The sequence below is a fragment of the Mixophyes fleayi genome, chromosome 5 (genome assembly GCF_038048845.1).
Source record: "Mixophyes fleayi isolate aMixFle1 chromosome 5, aMixFle1.hap1, whole genome shotgun sequence".
Lineage (NCBI taxonomy): Eukaryota > Metazoa > Chordata > Amphibia > Anura > Limnodynastidae > Mixophyes > Mixophyes fleayi.
The window spans coordinates 231001847-231021480 of record NC_134406.1 but is presented as its reverse complement, the minus strand read 5'-3'; the positions used below and the strand labels follow the sequence as shown (position 1 = coordinate 231021480).

Below are 19634 nucleotides of genomic sequence, written 5' to 3'. Positions count from 1 at the left end.
GAGCACAAACGGTCCCCTGGTCTCTTTACCCCACAGATAATTTGACAGGTATTGTGAACAGCTATAAAATTCAGCACAATAATTCTTGTTCTTATCAGACATTATATTTCTTTTTCTTTTTTTTTTTAAGAAGTACAGATTAGGCAACTTTCACAGATAAAAATACAGTAAAATAATTACTCTTTGCCCTCAAACCAGCAATATGAATATCTGTGGTAATAATAATGTAAAAGTGGAAGATATTGTATAAAATCACCTAAGTGCAGTTAGAGTCTAGTTATAACCCTATGTGCCTTTTGTAAACATATATATATATATATATATAAAACTCTGCTGACTTATATCATAAACAACTGGGGTACTTAGTGCAATTGTCAAGGAAGGGAAGGCAGCAGCAGGTGGATTCTCCATTATTTCAGTCAGGAGTCCTCTGAGGTAAACTGTGGCTGAATTTCCCACCTTTGGAGTGTACCAATCAGCAGGGGGGGTCTCCTTTACACTATCAGCACTGGTGTTTTCTTTTTTTTTTTAATATATGTCCCCTATGGAGTACTTAGCTGACACAAGGAGGAATTGTGAGGAGAAGCCAGCAGCAGTAGAAGTCTCTGAGGTGCCTCTGTGGTCCGACTGAGATGACAGGAAAACGTGCGAATATCTTCCGTCTCGGAGTGTACCACTGACAGCCGGAGAATCTCTCACTCACTCCCCGCTGTCTGATGGTTCAAACGCCCATAGGAGGCCTCTATCAGCCCAGGCTGCCACACTGCGTTGTGCTCCTGTATCAATGCCCATTCGGAATTCTTTCTAGGGCTCTATGAGATCCAAGTCCCCCCTCCGCCTCAGCGGGGGACTTGGTATCTCCCAGTATGTCCGGTCCTCGGATGGAGTGCGGCACTCTCTGCCTGTGACAGCGCCGGACCCGTTGTGACAATGCAGTGACAGTCGCTTAGCGCTGTCACTGCTCTTGATCAATAAACACCACACTGAGCTGTGCAGTCTCTGTTTTATAAATATTCTTCTTCTTTTTTTAAAGGAAAACGGAGCATTGCTCCATTTGAAATCTGTGAGGAAAAAAATGTTAAATACATCCATCCTCACCTACACTCATACCAATAATCTAATAAAAATAAAAAAATCTAAACCTAAGCAGCAAATGCTGCTAAGCAGTACTAACCACAGCCCAACTCCTTGGGCACTTAAACAAAACTGAGGTCTGTGGGATTGCAGAGGGGAGGAGTCAGCAGCAAACTTAGTTGTTAACTATTTAAGTGCCAACTCCATGCGCCCTCATACAACCCCATTGTAGCAGTGTCCCCCAGAGTGGATGAAGGAGAAAAACAGATTTATTAGAACTGAGTAGAAGATTGCAATACCTGTTTAAAGTTGCACTTCTACCTAGAGCTGTGCCCTGGGGATTGCTCTGTACAGTAGTTTTCCCCGTGCTCTGTGGTTATTCGCAAAGCACGCGCTGCAGTGAAAACTGGGGCTGTCTGACACTTTGGAAGGTGGTGTGAGCGTGAGAACCATTGAGAAGCTGTAATGACAGACCTTGGGGCTTCTGATTGGTCCCCCTGCTCACACCCCCTTCCTCCAGCCATTATTAAGTGGTAAATGAAGATGTTCTCCGCTATACGTGGTAATGCTGCTTTGTTAGTATGGAACACCCGCCCAATTATCACTTTCACGTGTATGATTAGATTACCATATGCATGAAGATTTAATATAAGTACTTTATATTATTTTAGTTTTCTTATATATATATATATTAATGTAACATGTTTATTGTTGTGTTTTCATATTTCAAAAGAAAACTGACAGATATCCCTCATTGTCTCTACATAAACCATGAAAGTTATTTGAATACTCGATAATCAGGACAGTGTTATACATAATGCTACTTTCACAATTGCTCCCAATATGCTTTAAAAAAAGACAGTGGACTACATCAAGATATTAAAATATAATTTTATTAATTTAGAATATGTACTTCATTACAACATCCTTCAGTGTCCACATAAAAATTAGAACAATAAAAATAAATAAAAATTCTTTCAGTGCACATCAAAGGTAAACAAATCGTGAAACATGTTTGTACACAAATAAATAATACTCATCAATGATTCATAGATTTGTTTACCAACTGATTTATGCATCTATTTACTTGTAAAAATGATGTCCTCAGCATTTACAACAATGTCAACATCACTGACGAAAACAGTTCAAATAAATATCTAAGTCCAGAATAGAGGAGTTGGTGGAACGCTGTAACCTGGGAAACCTCTGGCTCAGACTGCACTGATCTATCTTTAATCAATCATTGACTATAAAGTGAGCTCTTAGTGCCTGAAGTGTTGGTACTTCCATACAATTTCCTGATGTTGCTCCTGTCCATTTCCAGTAGTTGCAGAATTAAAGTACATATTAATACCAGTCAAAGTGACAACAGTGTGATGTATATTTACTGAGAGGCTCTGGACACGTTACCATATTGCGGAGATGTCATGTGATATATGACCATAGTTCTCCCATTTCTTCCCTCAGCTTGAATATATAAAATGTGAGAGTGTGGTAAGCATATCCCAAAGAGAAGACACTGAAGCTTAACTAAACCCCTCTATTATCAGGCCTCCTTGTTTCCTAGTTTATGTTCTTTGCCCTTAAAGTAAAACTAAATACACAAAATGTTAAAGAAAGTTAAATGTATTGTCAACATTTCCTTGTATTATCAGAAGAATTAAAATTAAGTTGCTCACTGCATGTCGCCGAGTGCTGGCAGAATTCTGTGAAAGTTCAATCCACATGCTTTGTTGGTAAAAAAAAAAAGAAACAAAAAACATAGATAAAAGTAAACTATCTGTACCTCATACATTTTCTTTTTACTTCATTTACATATTACACAATTTTCTTTACTCTCAGTATAAGTCAGCTGTATGAACATTGCTACATATTGAGATCCATTTGACACTGTAATGTTCCACACTACTCTGCGCTGTTGGGGGGAATCCTTCTTTTTGTCCTGTCTCACTTACTTCCGGCTTTCCTTCCTCATACGATGACGCTGCCACATACATCCCTATCTTCACTAACAATCCCACAAACTGGCAGGTCAGTGCCTCCCATAAGATTAGCACAATAATTTCCTGAAATAAGTTGTGCTGCTGTGAGCATTCTATCCCCACCTACTTCAAAACTAGAGATAACAAGATTTTTGTACTTGCAGTAAAATCTCTTTCTCTTAACACAGGTGGGGGACACTGGGGTATAGAGGGTGCTTTTGGGTATAGAGGGCGCTGTGGATGAAATAGCACTAAAAACTTGTCTAGCTTGCTCTGCTCCCCTCTATGCCCCCTCCAGCAGGGAAGCTCACAGGTTTTTTTAATAGTACATAACGAGCCACATTTTTAGTCTAGTCTTAATTTTTACTTTACAGAAGCTAATTGGTTGCTACGGGTAACACACAATCTTGTCACTATAAGTCTACAGACTGATTATCAAAGATTGTAAAATGGCATCAGTGCCTTATACGGTTCATATATAGAAAAGAAAGACCCCTTCTTACCATCTGGAATCACAGTTCTCCTTTTCCTATTCAGGTTCCTCAGCAATGCCTGCTGCTGGATATCTAGTGGAGGTTCAGGATGCATGCATCTCATGCCTGTTTCAGGGGAACAGAAAAGTTATTTTTCCAAGAGCAAAAACTTGATATAAAGTCATCTTAGGAGTTCAGAGAAATCAAATTCAGGTCGTACAAAACCGAATGAATTATATTTAAACTTGGGATAAATTTTATGAGTACAAACTAACGACAGACACTTGCTCTTATCAACGTAACAAGAACTCAATTCTCAGCATATACAGAGCCTTGAAAAAAAAAGATGTTTCCAGTCAGGACTTGTTCTGTGTGACCCCTTCCATAAATGTTTCTCCATTTCCCATGTTTGTGGTACGCTTTTGAGATTTGGTGCGTTATCTTTCATTGCAGTCACTGACTTCTGTAGCTCATTCTTGTTCAGAACCAAGTTTTGGGAGTAGAGGGTGGTCCCACCTAGGCTGCTGCACATGGACTGCACCGAAATCTCAGAGTTCAATGCCTTTACAGTGGTCTCAATTTCAAATTCAGAATTTGTGGCAACAAATTGTGAAAAATGCACTTTTCTTGCCTGCAAAGAATCTGTAAATACCATGTAGAAGATACTGCAGAGATGTGGCAGTGGCCGGCAATCTTGTAAGGGGAGGATGAATGGTGCACACTATAGACAAACACTGGACAGAACCTGCTGGCCTCTGAAACTGGGTAGGATGTTAGTCTATCAGCAGGACAATGATGGGAAGCACACAGTAAAAGAATCACTGGAGTGACTTAGAAGGAAGAAAACAGATTTCCTTGAGTGGCTCGGAGTACTGAATCTCATTAAAAATCCTTGACACGTGCTGTCCATTGATGCTCCCCTAACCTGATCTAGCTTGAGTAATTAAGTACAGATGGGTTGCGATTTCCAGAGGTCGAATTGTGGGCCCTACTTTGTTTATGAACAAAATAAACAGCGAGCGCTATTGTTCGGAGATTCTTTACCCCTTTATCAGTCAGATGACAAGTGATTAAATCAATTATTCATGGTTTCAACAGGATGAGGCTACTGCCCACACATCTTACAGATCTATGCAGCTATTAAAGGAATTTTTTGTAGATCGCATTATTTCGAAAGATAGGTGGCCACCATGCTCAACAGATCTAAATCCACCACACTTATCTATGGTGAACAGCAAAATCTGCAGTATATCAAGATCATCCGCGCACACTGGATGACTTGAAAGCGATAACAGCATTCATTCAGTCTATTTCAAGCGAGCAACTGATAGAGGTGTTTAGAAACAAAATAAAAAGGATCCAAGCCTGTCTTGATGCTAACGGTGGTTATTTTCAACATTGCTTATAATTATCATTCGTGTTTACATCATGTATTATAAATTGTATATTAAAACATGTGTGTTAATAAATATACAAGTGCGCAGTGACTTTCCGAACACCCTGTATATATCTAATGGTTCCTTCCCAGGGTAATCTGTGCAGGCAACCTTTTTTTTTTTTAAACTGACATCTGTAATGTCAGTTAGAAAAAACGTTAGAAAAGCCCAGGAACCAGTGAGGATTACACCTATAATGAAGCTCCTCCTTCCCCTTAGTCAGTTTCACAAAGTGGTGCCTGTATAAAAACTGGTGGGAGCTGCGATAACAACAGTTCCCTACCAGTAAACTTGCCCCTGCTATCTGCATGCCCAGTCGCTGTCTGTGTCCTGGGCGCGAGATTAGACCGCCGGCAGCACCAGTCCAAAATCACACTGCCCTGAACAGGAGCTGGGTTCCTGGACATTATTATAGCGTCAGGTAACCCTTTATCCGGGAGCCCACACTACCTCAGGGGTGTGGCACAAATGCGCTCTCACTGATTACAGCCGCGGCATTCACAGTTTGAACGCTGCAATGATGAGGCTAAAAATAGACCTATTTTAAATAAAAAAATAAGTAAAACTTAAGACTAAACTAAAAATGTGCCTTACTCATTAGGCACTATTAATAAAACAGCTTTCTGCTGGAGGGGGCATAGAGGGGAGGGGAGCAGGGTAGACAAGTTTTTAGTGCCATTACTCCCACATCGCCCTCTTTTCCCCAAGGTGAACAGTGTTCCCCAACTATGTGCATAGGTTTTATGTATTCCACAAATGTATTTCCACACTGTCCAATGCTGCAGAGCATTGTGGTGTCTTACAAATCAAATGTAGTAAAAATACAGACAAGCCGGTGATTGATAACCCTAGTCAAACTTACCTTCAATAAGTAACAAAAAAGAAGAGTTTTGTACTTACGTTCAATCTCTTTCTCCGATTCCATTTGGGGGACACTGCTACCATGGGGTTGTATGAGGGCACATGGAGTTGGCACTTAAATAGTTAACATCTAAGTTTGCTGCTGACTCCTCCCCTCTGCAATCCCACAGACCTCAGTAATACTAAAGTCCCAAGAAAAGGGCTCAACAACTCAACTAACTGTAGAACAGCAAAAGGGAGGGAACGCAGTGTGCCCCAGATGGAATCGGAGAAAGAGATTTAACGTAAGTACAAAAATCTTCTTTTCTCCTTCATCCACTCTGGGGGACACTGCTACCATGGGAACCTTCTAAAGTAGCCCCTAAGGGAGCAAATTCTCTGGTCTACTAGCTCGCAAAACACTGCGGTCGAAATTGGCGTACACAAACGCAAAAATGTTGAACTGGCAAAACCTCGTAAAGGTATGAACTGAGGACCAGGTCGCCACCCTACCCAGCTGATCTGCAGATGCTCCATGGCGAGCAGCCCAGGAAGCCCCCACCGCGCACGTAGAGTGCACCGTAAGAACCTGAGGAACAGGTAGATTTCTACAAATAAGCAAGCTTAATCATAGATCTGATCTGACGAGCAATGGCCTGCTTGGTAGACGGCCAACCTCTCCTATGAAATTCGTAAAGAAGAAGAAAAAGAGAGTCAGTCCTGCAACCAGCAGAAGTCCTGTCCACATAAACCCGTAAAGCCCAGACCACGTCCAGACTAACAGAGGAAGAAGGCCCAGAAGGAGCAATCCTTTCTCTAAAGGCCGGAACCACTACCTCATGGTATAAATAAAAACCAGGAACCACCCTAGGCAAGACAGTAGGTACAGTCTTATGAACCGTCCTATTCTCATGGAACACCAGATAAAGACGCCTACGGGACAAGGCTCCAAGCTCCGACACACATTGGTAGATGCAATGGCCAGCAAAAACAACAACTTCCATGTCAAGAAACGCAGCTCAGTCGACTTCAGGGGTTCAAATGGAGGCCAATGAAGAACCTCTATAACAAAGTTCAAATCCCCCGGGGCCAACGGAGAAACGTTGGGAAACTGAACATGAATAACCCCTTGAAGGAAAGTACAAACGTCAGGGAGGAAAGCCAACTGGCGCTGAAAGAAAATAGAAAGCGCAGAGACCTGAACATTCAAAGAACTCAGTCTTAGTCCCATCTCCAACCCATCCTGAAGAAAGACCAGAAAACGGCTAATCTGAAAAAGGTAGGGTTATGACACTTCTTCCCTACAGTACATAGATCCTGCACACCTTGTGATAGATCTTAGCTGATATCGGCTTCCGAGCCTTTATGAGGGTCTGCACTGCCCTGGAAGAGAACCTCCTCGACCGTCAGAGGTTGGCTTCAACAGCCACGCCATTAAAGCCAGCCGAGGCAAGTGTGGATGGTGTAAATGGTTCTTGACTGAAAAGCCCAGCCTGACCCATCCACTAGCAGCAAGATGTTGGAAAATCAGAGCCAACCGAGCCAATTCGGTGCCACCAAAATGATCGGAAAACTTTCCAACAGTACTCGTCTTAGGACCTGAAGAATCCTCGGAATTGGTGGAAAGTGATATCCTAAACAGGAGTCCAACCTCATGGACATTACCTCCACAGCCAGAGAAACTCTGGTTCTTGCGCAGAATCTTGGAACCTAGTGATCCAGATCTGACACACCCATTTCCAAACTAACTCCCGAGAATGCAGTTCCCATTCTCCTGGAAGGATTGCCTGCCTGCTGAGATAATCCGCTTCTAGTTGTTCCCTCCGGGAATAAACACTGCCGAAATCACTGGAACAAATTTCTCCACCCACAAGAAGACCTGTTCCGCTACCTGCATAGCTTCTGCACTTCTTGTTCCTCCTTGGCAATTTACATATGCCACTGCAGTGACATTGAAGGATTGGAGGTGGACTGGTTATCCTTGAAGTAGAGAATGAGCTTCCTGGAGGGCTTACAGCATGGCTCTTAGCTCGAGAACATCTATGGGCCGAAGCGTCTCCCTGTCTTTCCAAAGACCCTGGAGATGAAGCTGGAGAACAACAGCTCCCCAGCCCTTCAGACTGGCATCTGTGGTCACCAGAATCCAATACCACATGACAAAAGATCGTCCCATCATCAGAAGCTCTTGAACTAGCCACCATTTCAGAGGTTGACAATCTCCCTGGAGAGTCTGATTTGTTGGGTCACCAGATGAAAAAGGGTGACACGACCAATGTCTTAGTAGATTCCACTGGAACGTGCGAGAGTGGAAACAACTGTATGGGATGGTTTCGAAAATCAACCTTAGAATCTCCATGCCCAAACACAAGTAAGGACCAGGGTGACTCAGGATTAACTGTACAGAGAGTTGTAGGGATCTGTAGAGAAGTTTCTGGAAAAAAAAAAATCTGAAAAGTGGTGTCCATTATTAATCCTAGAAACCTCATCCTCTGTGAGGGTATCAACTGGGATCTGGAATAATTAATTATCCAACTGTGTTGCTCCAGAATTCAAATAGACAGGGTCAGATGCTAATAGAGAAAAGGACCTGATAAGTCTTTGAGGAGAAAATAGTCCAAATGCGGAATAATGTTCTCTCACAAGGCACGTAAACGTTCTGCCATTACCGCCATAATCTTTGTGAAAACTCTCTGGGCTCTGGAAAGCCAAAGGGGAAACCCCTGAATTGATAATGGGAGCTGATCCCATCCGAATAAGGACTGATCCAATCCGAAACTTGTCTACTCGTAGATGTTGTTTTAGCCCCTTGAGGTTTAGAAATGATCCGTCCTGTTTTGGGCACCAAGAACAGGTTTGAATGAAGCCCTCGGTGTTTCTCCACTCTGGACATGATCCCCAAGTTCCAAATATCTTAGGTGTACGCCGCCCACTGATATTTGAATAATTGTAGGTGACCACCTACCTCCGCAGTCGCAAGGAGAGTAAGGTCCCGTCATGCGGATTAGTATTTAATTTTTAATTTTTTATTATTAATATTTTTTACATTTTTTTTATTTTAAGATCTTGGGATTCAGACATCTTCTAGAGTAAGCATCTTCACCCGTTTGCAACTGTCCTTGAATTGCAAGGAGACTACCTCTATTGGCGGGCTGAACTTAATAGTCCGTGTTCACAAGAAAGGATTTCCAAAAAGACCCAAAACACGTAGTTCGTGATTTAGGGGCATTCACCGGCAGTAAAGTACCTTTACCTGCGGTTGCTTGGCTAATCATAGTATCCAACACAATCCTGTGTCACTATATATATATATATATATATATATATATATATATATATATATATATATAAAACAGAATAATCCTTACAGTAGAAGGTCAACAATAAGTTGATAACTATGTGAAGGAATTAGTAAATATTCTCCAGTAATCTATTTGTACAGATATGTGTAAGGCAAAACTGATGTAAGGTACTCATCCCTCCAGAACCATGTCTAGGACAGAGTACCCGCAGATAGAAAACAACCTGTCAGACAGACACAGTCTACTGCTGATAGAGAGCAGCCTGTCAGTTACACACAGAATACTGCTGAACAGTAGCAGTGATCCCTGTAGTACCCACATATAGAGAGCAGCCTGTCAGTCACACACAGTATATACTGCTGATACAGAGAAGCCTGTCAGTTACACACAGTATACTGCTGATAGAGAGCAGTCTGTCAGTCACACACAGTATATACTGCTGATACAGAGCAGCCTGTCAGTCACACACAGTATATACTGCTGATAGAGAGCAGCCTGTCAGTCACACACAGTATATACTGCTGATACAGAGCAGCCTGTCAGTCACACACAGTATATACTGCTGATAGAGAGCAGCTTGTCAGTCACACACAGTATATACTGCTGATAGAGAGCAGCCTGTCAGTCACACACAGTATATACTGCTGATACAGAGCAGCCTGTCAGTCACACACAGTATATACTGCTGATAGAGAGCAGCCTGTCAGTCACACACAGTATATACTGCTGATACAGAGCAGCCTGTCAGTCACACACAGTATATACTGCTGATAGAGAGCAGCCTGTCAGTCACACACAGTATATACTGCTGATACAGAGCAGCCTGTCAGTCACACACAGTATATACTGCTGATACAGAGCAGCCTGTCAGTCACACACAGTATATACTGCTGATACAGAGCAGCCTGTCAGTCACACACAGTATATACTGCTGATAGAGAGCAGCCTGTCAGTTACACACAGTATATACTGCTGATAGAGAGCAGCCCGTCAGTCACACACAGTATATACTGCTGATACAGAGAAGCCTGTCAGTTACACACAGTATACTGCTGATAGAGAGCAGTCTGTCAGTCACACACAGTATATACTGCTGATACAGAGCAGCCTGTCAGTCACACACAGTATATACTGCTGATAGAGAGCAGCCTGTCAGTCACACACAGTATATACTGCTGATACAGAGCAGCCTGTCAGTCACACACAGTATATACTGCTGATAGAGAGCAGCTTGTCAGTCACACACAGTATATACTGCTGATAGAGAGCAGCCTGTCAGTCACACACAGTATATACTGCTGATACAGAGCAGCCTGTCAGTCACACACAGTATATACTGCTGATAGAGAGCAGCCTGTCAGTCACACACAGTATATACTGCTGATACAGAGCAGCCTGTCAGTCACACACAGTATATACTGCTGATACAGAGCAGCCTGTCAGTCACACACAGTATATACTGCTGATACAGAGCAGCCTGTCAGTCACACACAGTATATACTGCTGATAGAGAGCAGCTTGTCAGTCACACACAGTATATACTGCTGATCAGTGCTTGTGAAGTAAAACTGCTCAGGAGTTTCTTCAACTGTCTACTGTCCAGTTCTGTGAATTGGCTTAAAGGAACAGACCAATTTGTGAAGGGTGAGCAGTCCTATAGGAAAATAACGTGCTCCTCCTCAGTTTTTATGTTATTTTTTTAAAAAGAAACAGACAGGCCATAAACAATCAGACCACAGAGATAATAGATAGTATAACCACATTTGTTTTGATCCTGGCTAATGCCTCAAAACAGTATGGAAATTTATCTATGAATAATAAAATTATGTCTCATAATCATTGATTGAACACTCATGTAAAATACTGTCTCCATTAACTTTAGATCCTTCTATAATAAAACTCTGTAGGTAGATATATATTACAGCTTTCTCTCTATTACCACAAGGAGCCTCATTAACTAGTTATTCCCCAGTGGGGTACTTGAGGACAGTGTCACACTGAGCACAAACGGCCCCCTGGTCTATTTACCCCACAGATAATTTGACAGGTATAGTGAACAGTTATAAAATTCAGCACAATAATTCTTGTTCTTATCAGACATTATATTTCTTTTTCTTTCTTTTTTTTTAAGAAGTACAGATTAGGCAACTTTCACAGATAAAAATACAGTAAAATAATTACTAGTTCTGACTCTGGCTAATAGCCTCAAACCAGTAATATGAATATCTGTGGTAATAATAATGTAAAAGTGGAAGATATTGTATAAAATCACCTAAGTGCAGTTAGAGTCTAGTTATAACCCTATATGCCTTTTGTAAACATATATATATATATATATATATATATATATATATATATATACACATATATATATATATAAAACTCTGCTGACTTATATCATAAACAACTGGGGTACTTAGTGCAATTGTCAAGGAAGGGAAGGCAGCAGCAGGTGGATTCTCCATTATTTCAGTCAGGAGTCCTCTGAGGTAAACTGTGGCTGAATTTCCCACCTTTGGAGTGTACCAATCAGCAGGGGGGGGTCTCCTTTACACTATCAGCACTGGTGTTTTCTTTTTTTTAAAAATATATATCCCCTATGGAGTACTTAGCTGACACAAGGAGGAATTGTGAGAAGCCAGCAGCAGTAGAAGTCTCTGAGGTGCCTCTGTGGTCCGACTGCGATGACAGGAAAACGTGCGAATATCTTCCGTCTCGGAGCGTACCACTGACAGCCGGAGAATCTCTCACTCACTCCCCGCTGTCTGATGGTTCAAACGCCCATAGGAGGCCTCTATCAGCCCAGGCTGCCACACTGCGTTGTGCTCCTGTATCAATGCCCATTCGGAATTCTTTCTAGGGCTCTATGAGATCCAAGTCCCCCCTCCGCCTCAGCGGGGGACTTGGTATCTCCCAGTATGTCTGGTCCTCGGATGGAGTGCGGCACTCTCTGCCTGTGGCAGCGCCGGACCCGTTGTGACAATGCAGTGACAGTCGCTTAGCGCTGTCACTGCTCTTGATCAATAAACACCACACTGAGCTGTGCAGTCTCTGTTTTATAAATATTCTTCTTATTTTTTTTAAAGGAAAACGGAGCATTGCTCCATTTGAAATATCTGTGAGGAAAAAAATGTTAAATACATCCATCCTCACCTACACTCATACCAATAATCTAATAAAAATAAAAAAATCTAAACCTAAGCAGCTAGTACTGCTAAGCAGTACTAAACACAGCCCAACTCCTTGGGCACTTAAACAAAACTGAGGTCTGTGGGATTGCAGAGGGGAGGAGTCAGCAGCAAACTTAGTTGTTAACTATTTAAGTGCCAACTCCATGCGCCCTCATACAACCCCATTGTAGCAGTGTCCCCCAGAGTGGATGAAGGAGAAAAACAGATTTATTAGAACTGAGTAGAAGATTGCAATACCTGTTTAAAGTTGCACTTCTACCTAGAGCTGTGCCCTGGGGATTTCTCTGTACAGTAGTTTTCCCCGTGCTCTGTGGTTATTCGCAAAGCACGCGCTGCAGTGAAAACTGGGGCTGTCTGACACTTTGGAAGGTGGTGTGAGCGTGAGAACCATTGAGAAGCTGTAATGACAGACCTTGGGGCTTCTGATTGGTCCCCCTGCTCACACCCCCTTCCTCCAGCCATTATAAAGTGGTAAATGAAGATGTTCTCCGCTATACGTGGTAATGCTGCTTTGTTAGCATGGAACACCCGCCCAATTATCACTTTCACGTGTATGATTAGATTACCATATGCATGAAGATTTAATATAAGTACTTTATATTATTTTAGTTTTCTTATATATATATATATATATTAATGTAACATGTTTATTGTTGTGTTTTCATATTTCAAAAGAAAACTGACAGATATCCCTCATTGTCTCTACATAAACCATGAAAGTTATTTGAATACTCGATAATCAGGACAGTGTTATACATAATGCTACTTTCACAATTGCTTCCAATATGCTTTAAAAAAAGAAAGTGGACTATTTCAAGATATTAAAATATAATTTTATTAAGTTAGAAAATGTACTTCATTACAACATCCTTCAGTGTCCACATAAAAATTAGAACAATAAAAATAAATAAAAATTCTTTCAGTGCACATCAAAGGTAAACAAATCGTGAAACATGTTTGTACATACCGAATTTCCCCATGTATAAGACGCACCTTTTTCCCAAAAATTTTGGGTCCAAAACCTGGGTGCGTCTTATACAGGGGGGTAGCGTTACAGGGGCAGCGGGGGGGGGGGGGGGGGGAATCCAGGAGGAGGGGGACAGGCAGCATGTCAGCGGGGATCCAGCAGGCGGAGACAGGCAACGTGTCAGCGGGGATGCAGTAGCCAGCAGGCAGAGTGTCAGCGGGGATCCAGGAGGAGGGGGACAGAGGCACAGTGGCAGCGATTGCAGGGAGAGTGTGCTGCCCGGCTGCTCTGATCACTATCAAAGCAGCCGGCCATTACACTCTCCCTGCCTTTTTTGACAGCTACCGTAATATTTTTTTTTCCAAATTTCGGGGCCAAAAGTAAGGTGCGTCTTATACATGGGAGCGCCTTATACATGGGGAAATACGGTAAATAAATTCTTGACATAAAACTGATATTAGCTTATGAGTGATCTGGGGGTGAATAAACTCCCTGGTCTGGTCCTAAAGGATGATATTTGAATTTATAGAGCATTTCATACAGCTTTGTATTTTTTAGAGGATATATAGTCAGATGTGTATCCCACTGCAATTCAAGTATGTGGTGTCTGGATTTACAAGCACAACACTGCTCGGAGATGTGCGGCCAGTGGCGCTCCAGATCGTGTTTCACTACAACTCCCAACATTGCCCATGCATTCATTAGGAACTAATGCTGTGGTGATGTCACTCGTAGTGAATTGATTCAGCTCATAAACTAGCTGCGTCCACTATTTATAGGTGACGGCACGTTTCTGAGGCAGTTGTAAGAGAATTGTCAGACTTCTCCCAGCTGAAGAGTGACACACAGCTCACACATGTGAGCCTCTGTTTTTGGGTCTTTAACAATAGGATAGTCTTACACACCATGACCAGGGCCGGACTGGCCATCTGGCACTTCTGGCAAATGCCAGAAGGGCCGATGGCCAGATGGGCCGGTTACTAGCTGGCCGGCCCCATCCCTCAGCACACAGACTGTCATGCCAGAATTCAGCATGACAGTCTGTGTGCTGAGCAGTGGGGTCGGCACTACACTTACTTCCTGGTGTGGTCGCTCCTCCCCTCTCTTCTATGAATGGCTCTGGAGATGTCACATGGGACGAGCACCATGTGATAGGTGCCGTCCCATGTGTTAGGAGAGACTGTACAGCGCGCTGCGGAGCGCACAAGGTAAGAGGGAGGGGGTAGTTTGTGTGACAGGGGAGCTATATGTGTGACAGGGGAGCTATATGTGTAACACCCCCCTAGTGGTGTTTTAGTTAAACCTTTACCTCAGTGAATAGAGGAGGGGTCACCTAGAGGGTAAGATAGAAGTTTCTGAAAAGTTACATAAACTGGTTACCATGGTGATAACCCAGCCCAGCCTGTGAGACTAAGTGAGAGGAAGGAGGGGCTGTCATTAAGGGGGGATAGGAACTGAGAAGGGAGACACAAGAGGAGATGGTAGCTGGGGACCTGGGAGAGAGTGGGATGGAAGCTCCCAGGCTCCCCCAGCATTGCCTGGAAGTCTGAGCATGGTGACTGAGCCAGGGCAAGGAATGTGTGCACTGGATGAGGGGGAGAACTCCATGCCACTATAGAGAACCCAAGAGAGAGGGGGACACTTTGCATGGAAGAGGCCCTGGAGTGAGGGCTGCTACAAGAGGCAAGGTAGCTGTAGTGTCAGATCCTGAGGCTGAGAGTACACAGAGTGACGTGTCAGAGCACAGGAGACATCATCCCCGCAGAGGAGGGATGAGCTGCAGTTGAGAGGTACACAGAGTGTGTCAGAGCTGCATGGAGGAGAGGCTGCCTGCCTATTAGCATCCATGCATGTGCCCCTGCAGAAAGGGTATCTGCAGTGAGTATGGAGTGTAAGAGAGACCAATGATTTATGTTATATAACATCTGGATAACATTAAGAACTGTGCAGGAGGAGTAATGAGATATATTTGCAACCATATTCGTATTGCTCATTAAGAACTGTGCTGGAGAGAGTAAGGAGCTGTACATATATTTCTTTATTGCTGCAACCATTATGATTATCGTGCTGGAGGAAGAGTGTAAATAAAGAGTTGAGTTTGTTATAGAGATGGTCTGGCGCCCAAATTATTGTGACTTCTATTACACTGCACCAAAGTGACATTACCTGTGTCCCACTAACTACAAAGAAACACCTGCATGTGCAGGGACCCCCTGATCATTTACACCCATGCCCATCAGCTAGCCAGGGCTTGAGAAGGAGGTGCACTGTGTACCCTTTGCACCCCACACTACAGTGACAGGGGGTTACATATGTGTGACAGGGGATCTATATGTGTGACAGGGGAGCTATATGTGGACAGGGGAGCTATTTATTTGTGTGACAGGGTGTCTATTTATTTGTGTGACAGGGTGTCTATTTATTTGTGTGACAGGGTGTCTATTTATTTGTGTGACAGGGTATCTATTTATTTGTGTGACAGGGTATCTATCTATTTGTGTGACAGGGTATGATTATAGTGTAACAAAAAATAACACAGAATTTACTGACAGGCGCCAATAAAAATGGGATCGACAAAGTTAAAAAATATATAAATCAAGCTCTGAATGACAATGAATACAAATTACCAAAAAAATAACCCCCAAAAAAATATCCAAAGAATGACCTTTATGATTATAGTGTGTATGTGTGTAACAGTATAACTATAGTATGTGTGTGTGGGCCGGTGTATGACCATAATGTGTGTATGGGTAGCTCTTAATATAATGTGGGAGGTAGGCTGTTAATCTAATAGGGAATTGCAGGTGGGGGCTAATTATTTATTGTGGGGTGAAGATGGGGGCAATTTAATAGTGGGGCCTATCAATTTCAGATGGGGTGATTGGCTTTTTAATTTAATACTGGGGTGCTTTGGAGAGAGGGAAATAGTTTTATTTATTAAATTGGAATACTATTTAATGTCAGGGCTAGTTGGAGAGAAATAGATGTATTTATCAAATGTGAATACTAGTACTTTAATGTTGTGGCTGCAGTGAGGCCTAATTTTAAAACATGGATGCTATATTGATTTAACACCAGGGCTAAATTTCATCTGCTCATTTTTTTCTCCAAATAGGGCATCCAACATTCCAGGATCCAGACAAGCAGCAACTGATCTAAAGACACCAGCAGCCACAAGTGGTGACCATGACAAGACAGGTAGGAGAGACCAGGACAGTCTGCCAACTGTTCTGAATTTGATGGGTGACTGTCCCACTTAGTCAGGATTTGGTCTGACTACAAGGACAGTTGGGAGATATGTCCTGCTTCACACTGTACTGCTTGTTAAGGCAGAACTGCGTGCACCTAACAGTAGTGCACACTGTATTGCCTTTGTATTTGTCAAAAAATTGTCTTATAGCCAAATTGCATCATAGGAGCCCCCCTGACTTAAGTGCCCGGGCCCCCCGAGCCTTAATCCAGTTGGTCAGCAGGAGGATCTGTGCTCCGTCCCAGACAGGGCACAGCCTGCAGAGCAAGCAGCGGAGCTCTAAGTCTCACGAGATTTATTAATCTCATGAGACTAAGAGCTTCCCTGCTCACTCTACAGGAATGTCAGCAGCATCAGAAGCATAGATAAGTACAGTGGGCTGGGGGCATGGCCGGATTAAGGGGGGGGCACAGGGGGCACGTGCCCCGGGCCCCCCTCTCTCTGAGGGTCCCCCGCCGCCGGCCACACGCTGATCGGATCACCTGTCAGTGATCCGATTCTAGTGCTTCTGCGGTTGTGGGCCCCCCGCCTGACGCAGGCATACCGCCACGCCCCCACAAAATTTGACAGCTTGCCTGATGTACAGCAGCCGCGGTGCTGATGTACATCAGGCCATTCCATGATGGCCGAAATTAAGCTGCTGCGCATGTGCAGCAGCTCCTCCCATACCAAAAGAGGTTACAGCGCTAAACATGGCTTCCAGAATCACACTTTCACTTGGAGTATGGTACAAGCAAGCAGGAGGAAAAAAGAAGGTCAGCAAAAGGTAAACATCCTTCTTTTCTGCATCTAAACCCAGTGCCCAAAACTTACACTGGTTAAAGTCAGATATATCAATATTTTTAGCACATTCAATTTTAAAGAAGTATTTATTATTACTTCTTTACAGCCAATTTTACTTAATATTGTTGCTTATTAAACTCAAAACTGTCATTTTAGTTATGTTACAAAAGTTTATAAAGTTTCGGTATGACAGTAGTTCAATACAAATGCCCCATGTTACGACTTAATGGACTCATACTCCATGAGAAGTGACAAAGACTGGTAAATCAATGTATGTATGTATATATGTGTGTGTATATGTATATATGTGTGTGTATATGCATGTATATATGTGTGTGTATATGTATGTATATATGTGTGTGTGTATATGTATATATGTGTGTGTATATGTATATATGTGTGTGTATATGTATGTATATATGTGTGTGTATATGTATATATGTGTGTGTATATGTATGTATATATGTGTGTGTATATGTATATATGTGTGTGTATATGTATGTATATGTGTGTATATGTGTATATGTATGTGTATATGTATGTATATATGTGTGTGTATATGTATGTATATATGTGTGTGTATATGTATGTGTGTGTGTGTATGTGTGTGTATATATATATATATATATATATATATATATATATTTGCTTGAGTAATCACTTTAATAATTATTAATAAAATAAAGGTTCCTATAACTTATAAGTTTTAGGATCCTCTATTTTATTAATCATTTTATATATATATATATATATATATATATATATATATATATATATAATATATATATTACTTAAAACTGATGTCATTTTATCAGTGTTTCTTTTTTTTTTTAATGTGCAGTATCAATGCTATTTTCTGGGATGGGGAGCTGGGGGGCATATGCCCGTTGGGCCGGGCAGAGAAAAGACTATTTTGGTCCGGTCCCTGCACTGGCCCAAGTCTCTATTACTTGGTGGCTGGCCCCTCCTCTGAGACCAGCCACCTTCTATCATTGGCATTGGATTCTTATGATCCATCCTCCCCTTCCCCTATGTGTGGCCTGCTGTTGGTGTCACATGGGACGAACACCACGTGACAGGTGCCGTCCCATTTGTGAAGAGAAACAAGGTCATACAGTGAGCGGATAGAGCAAAGTTATTGGGGGTAGTATGTTAATATAATGTGTTTGTGAGGGCGTAGTATGTTAATATAATGTGTGTGAGGGAGGTAGTATGTTAATATTATGTGTGTGAGGGGGGTAGTATGTTAATATAATGTGTGTGTGAGGGGGGGTAGTATGTTAATATAATGTGTGTGTGAGGGGGGTAGTATGTTAATATAATGTGTGAGGGAAGGGGGGTTCTTAATTTAATCTTGAATTGCAGGTGGATGCTATTTATTTAATGGGTGCTATTTTATTTGTGGGGTGATGGTGGGGCAATTTAATTTAATAGTGGGGGCTATCAATTTAAGATGGGGTAATTGGACCTTTAAATTTAATGCTGGGGTGGCTTGGAAGCTCATAAATGAATGTCGGGCTGTTTGGGGAAAATTAGACTTTATTAAATGTGAAATATGAATTATTTAATGCCAGGATGGTTGTGGAAAATGGTTATATTTTTTAAACGTAAATGCCATTTAATTTATTGCTGGGGCTGTTTCGAGGGAGGAAAATATTTTTATATATTAAATGGGAATACTATTGATTTAATGCTGGGGCTGGTTGGAATTTTCTAAATTTCATGTACCCATGTTTTTTTCCAAATAGGGCCCCCAACTTTCCAGGATCCAGGCAAGCAGCAACTAGAGAAACTAGCAGCCACAGGTGGTGAGAGTGACAAGAACAGGTAGGAGAGAGCAGGACAGTCTGCCAACTGTCCTGAATCTAGTCGGGCAGTCCTGAATTTGGGTGACTGTCTTGTGTAGTCAGGATTGGGTCCGACAACAAGGACAGTTGGGAGGTATGTCCCCCTCCACACTGTACTGCTCATAAAGGCAGAGCTGCGTGCACCTAACCGTAGTGCACACTGCATTGCCTGTGTATTTGTCTAAAATGATAACCATGTTACATCATAGGGGCCCCCCTGCCTAAAGTGCCCCGGGCCCCCCAGAGCCTTAATCCAGCTCTGGCTGGGGGTGTCATAATGTATCTGGGGGGGTGGCGTAATGTGGATGGGGAGGGTCTGATAAATGTAATGTTTTATTATAATGTATTTATCAACGTACCATTTTGACCACGCCCCCAACATAATGTAGCTACGCCTTTGGCGGCACCGCCACTGCACTGCGGCAAACATTTTTTTTTTCCAGCTTATCAACAGAGGTGGGCCTGTGTGCTTTAAATGCCAGGGCTGATTTT

At 42.4% G+C, this 19634-nt stretch overlaps 1 protein-coding gene and 1 long non-coding RNA gene across 2 annotated transcripts in view; one reads left to right on the top strand and one right to left on the bottom strand.

Moving 5' to 3' along the window:
* Nucleotides 1-1945: 1945 nt before the first annotated feature.
* LOC142159060 (uncharacterized) lies at nt 1946-4909 on the bottom strand. Its single transcript, XR_012692900.1, has 2 exons — nt 3560-4909; nt 1946-2802 (listed from the first exon to the last, which is right to left on the bottom strand). It is a non-coding gene; the product is annotated as an uncharacterized LOC142159060 (long non-coding RNA).
* Nucleotides 4910-16385: 11476 nt separating this feature from the next.
* The window catches only part of LOC142159057 (brefeldin A-inhibited guanine nucleotide-exchange protein 1-like), a 22491-nt gene continuing 19242 nt past the window's right edge, over nt 16386-19634 (top strand). Inside the window, exon 1 of the mRNA XM_075213612.1 lies at nt 16386-16460. Coding sequence (XP_075069713.1) covers nt 16449-16460 — 12 coding nt within the window. The 5' untranslated portion in view covers nt 16386-16448. The remainder of the gene's footprint in view (nt 16461-19634) is intronic.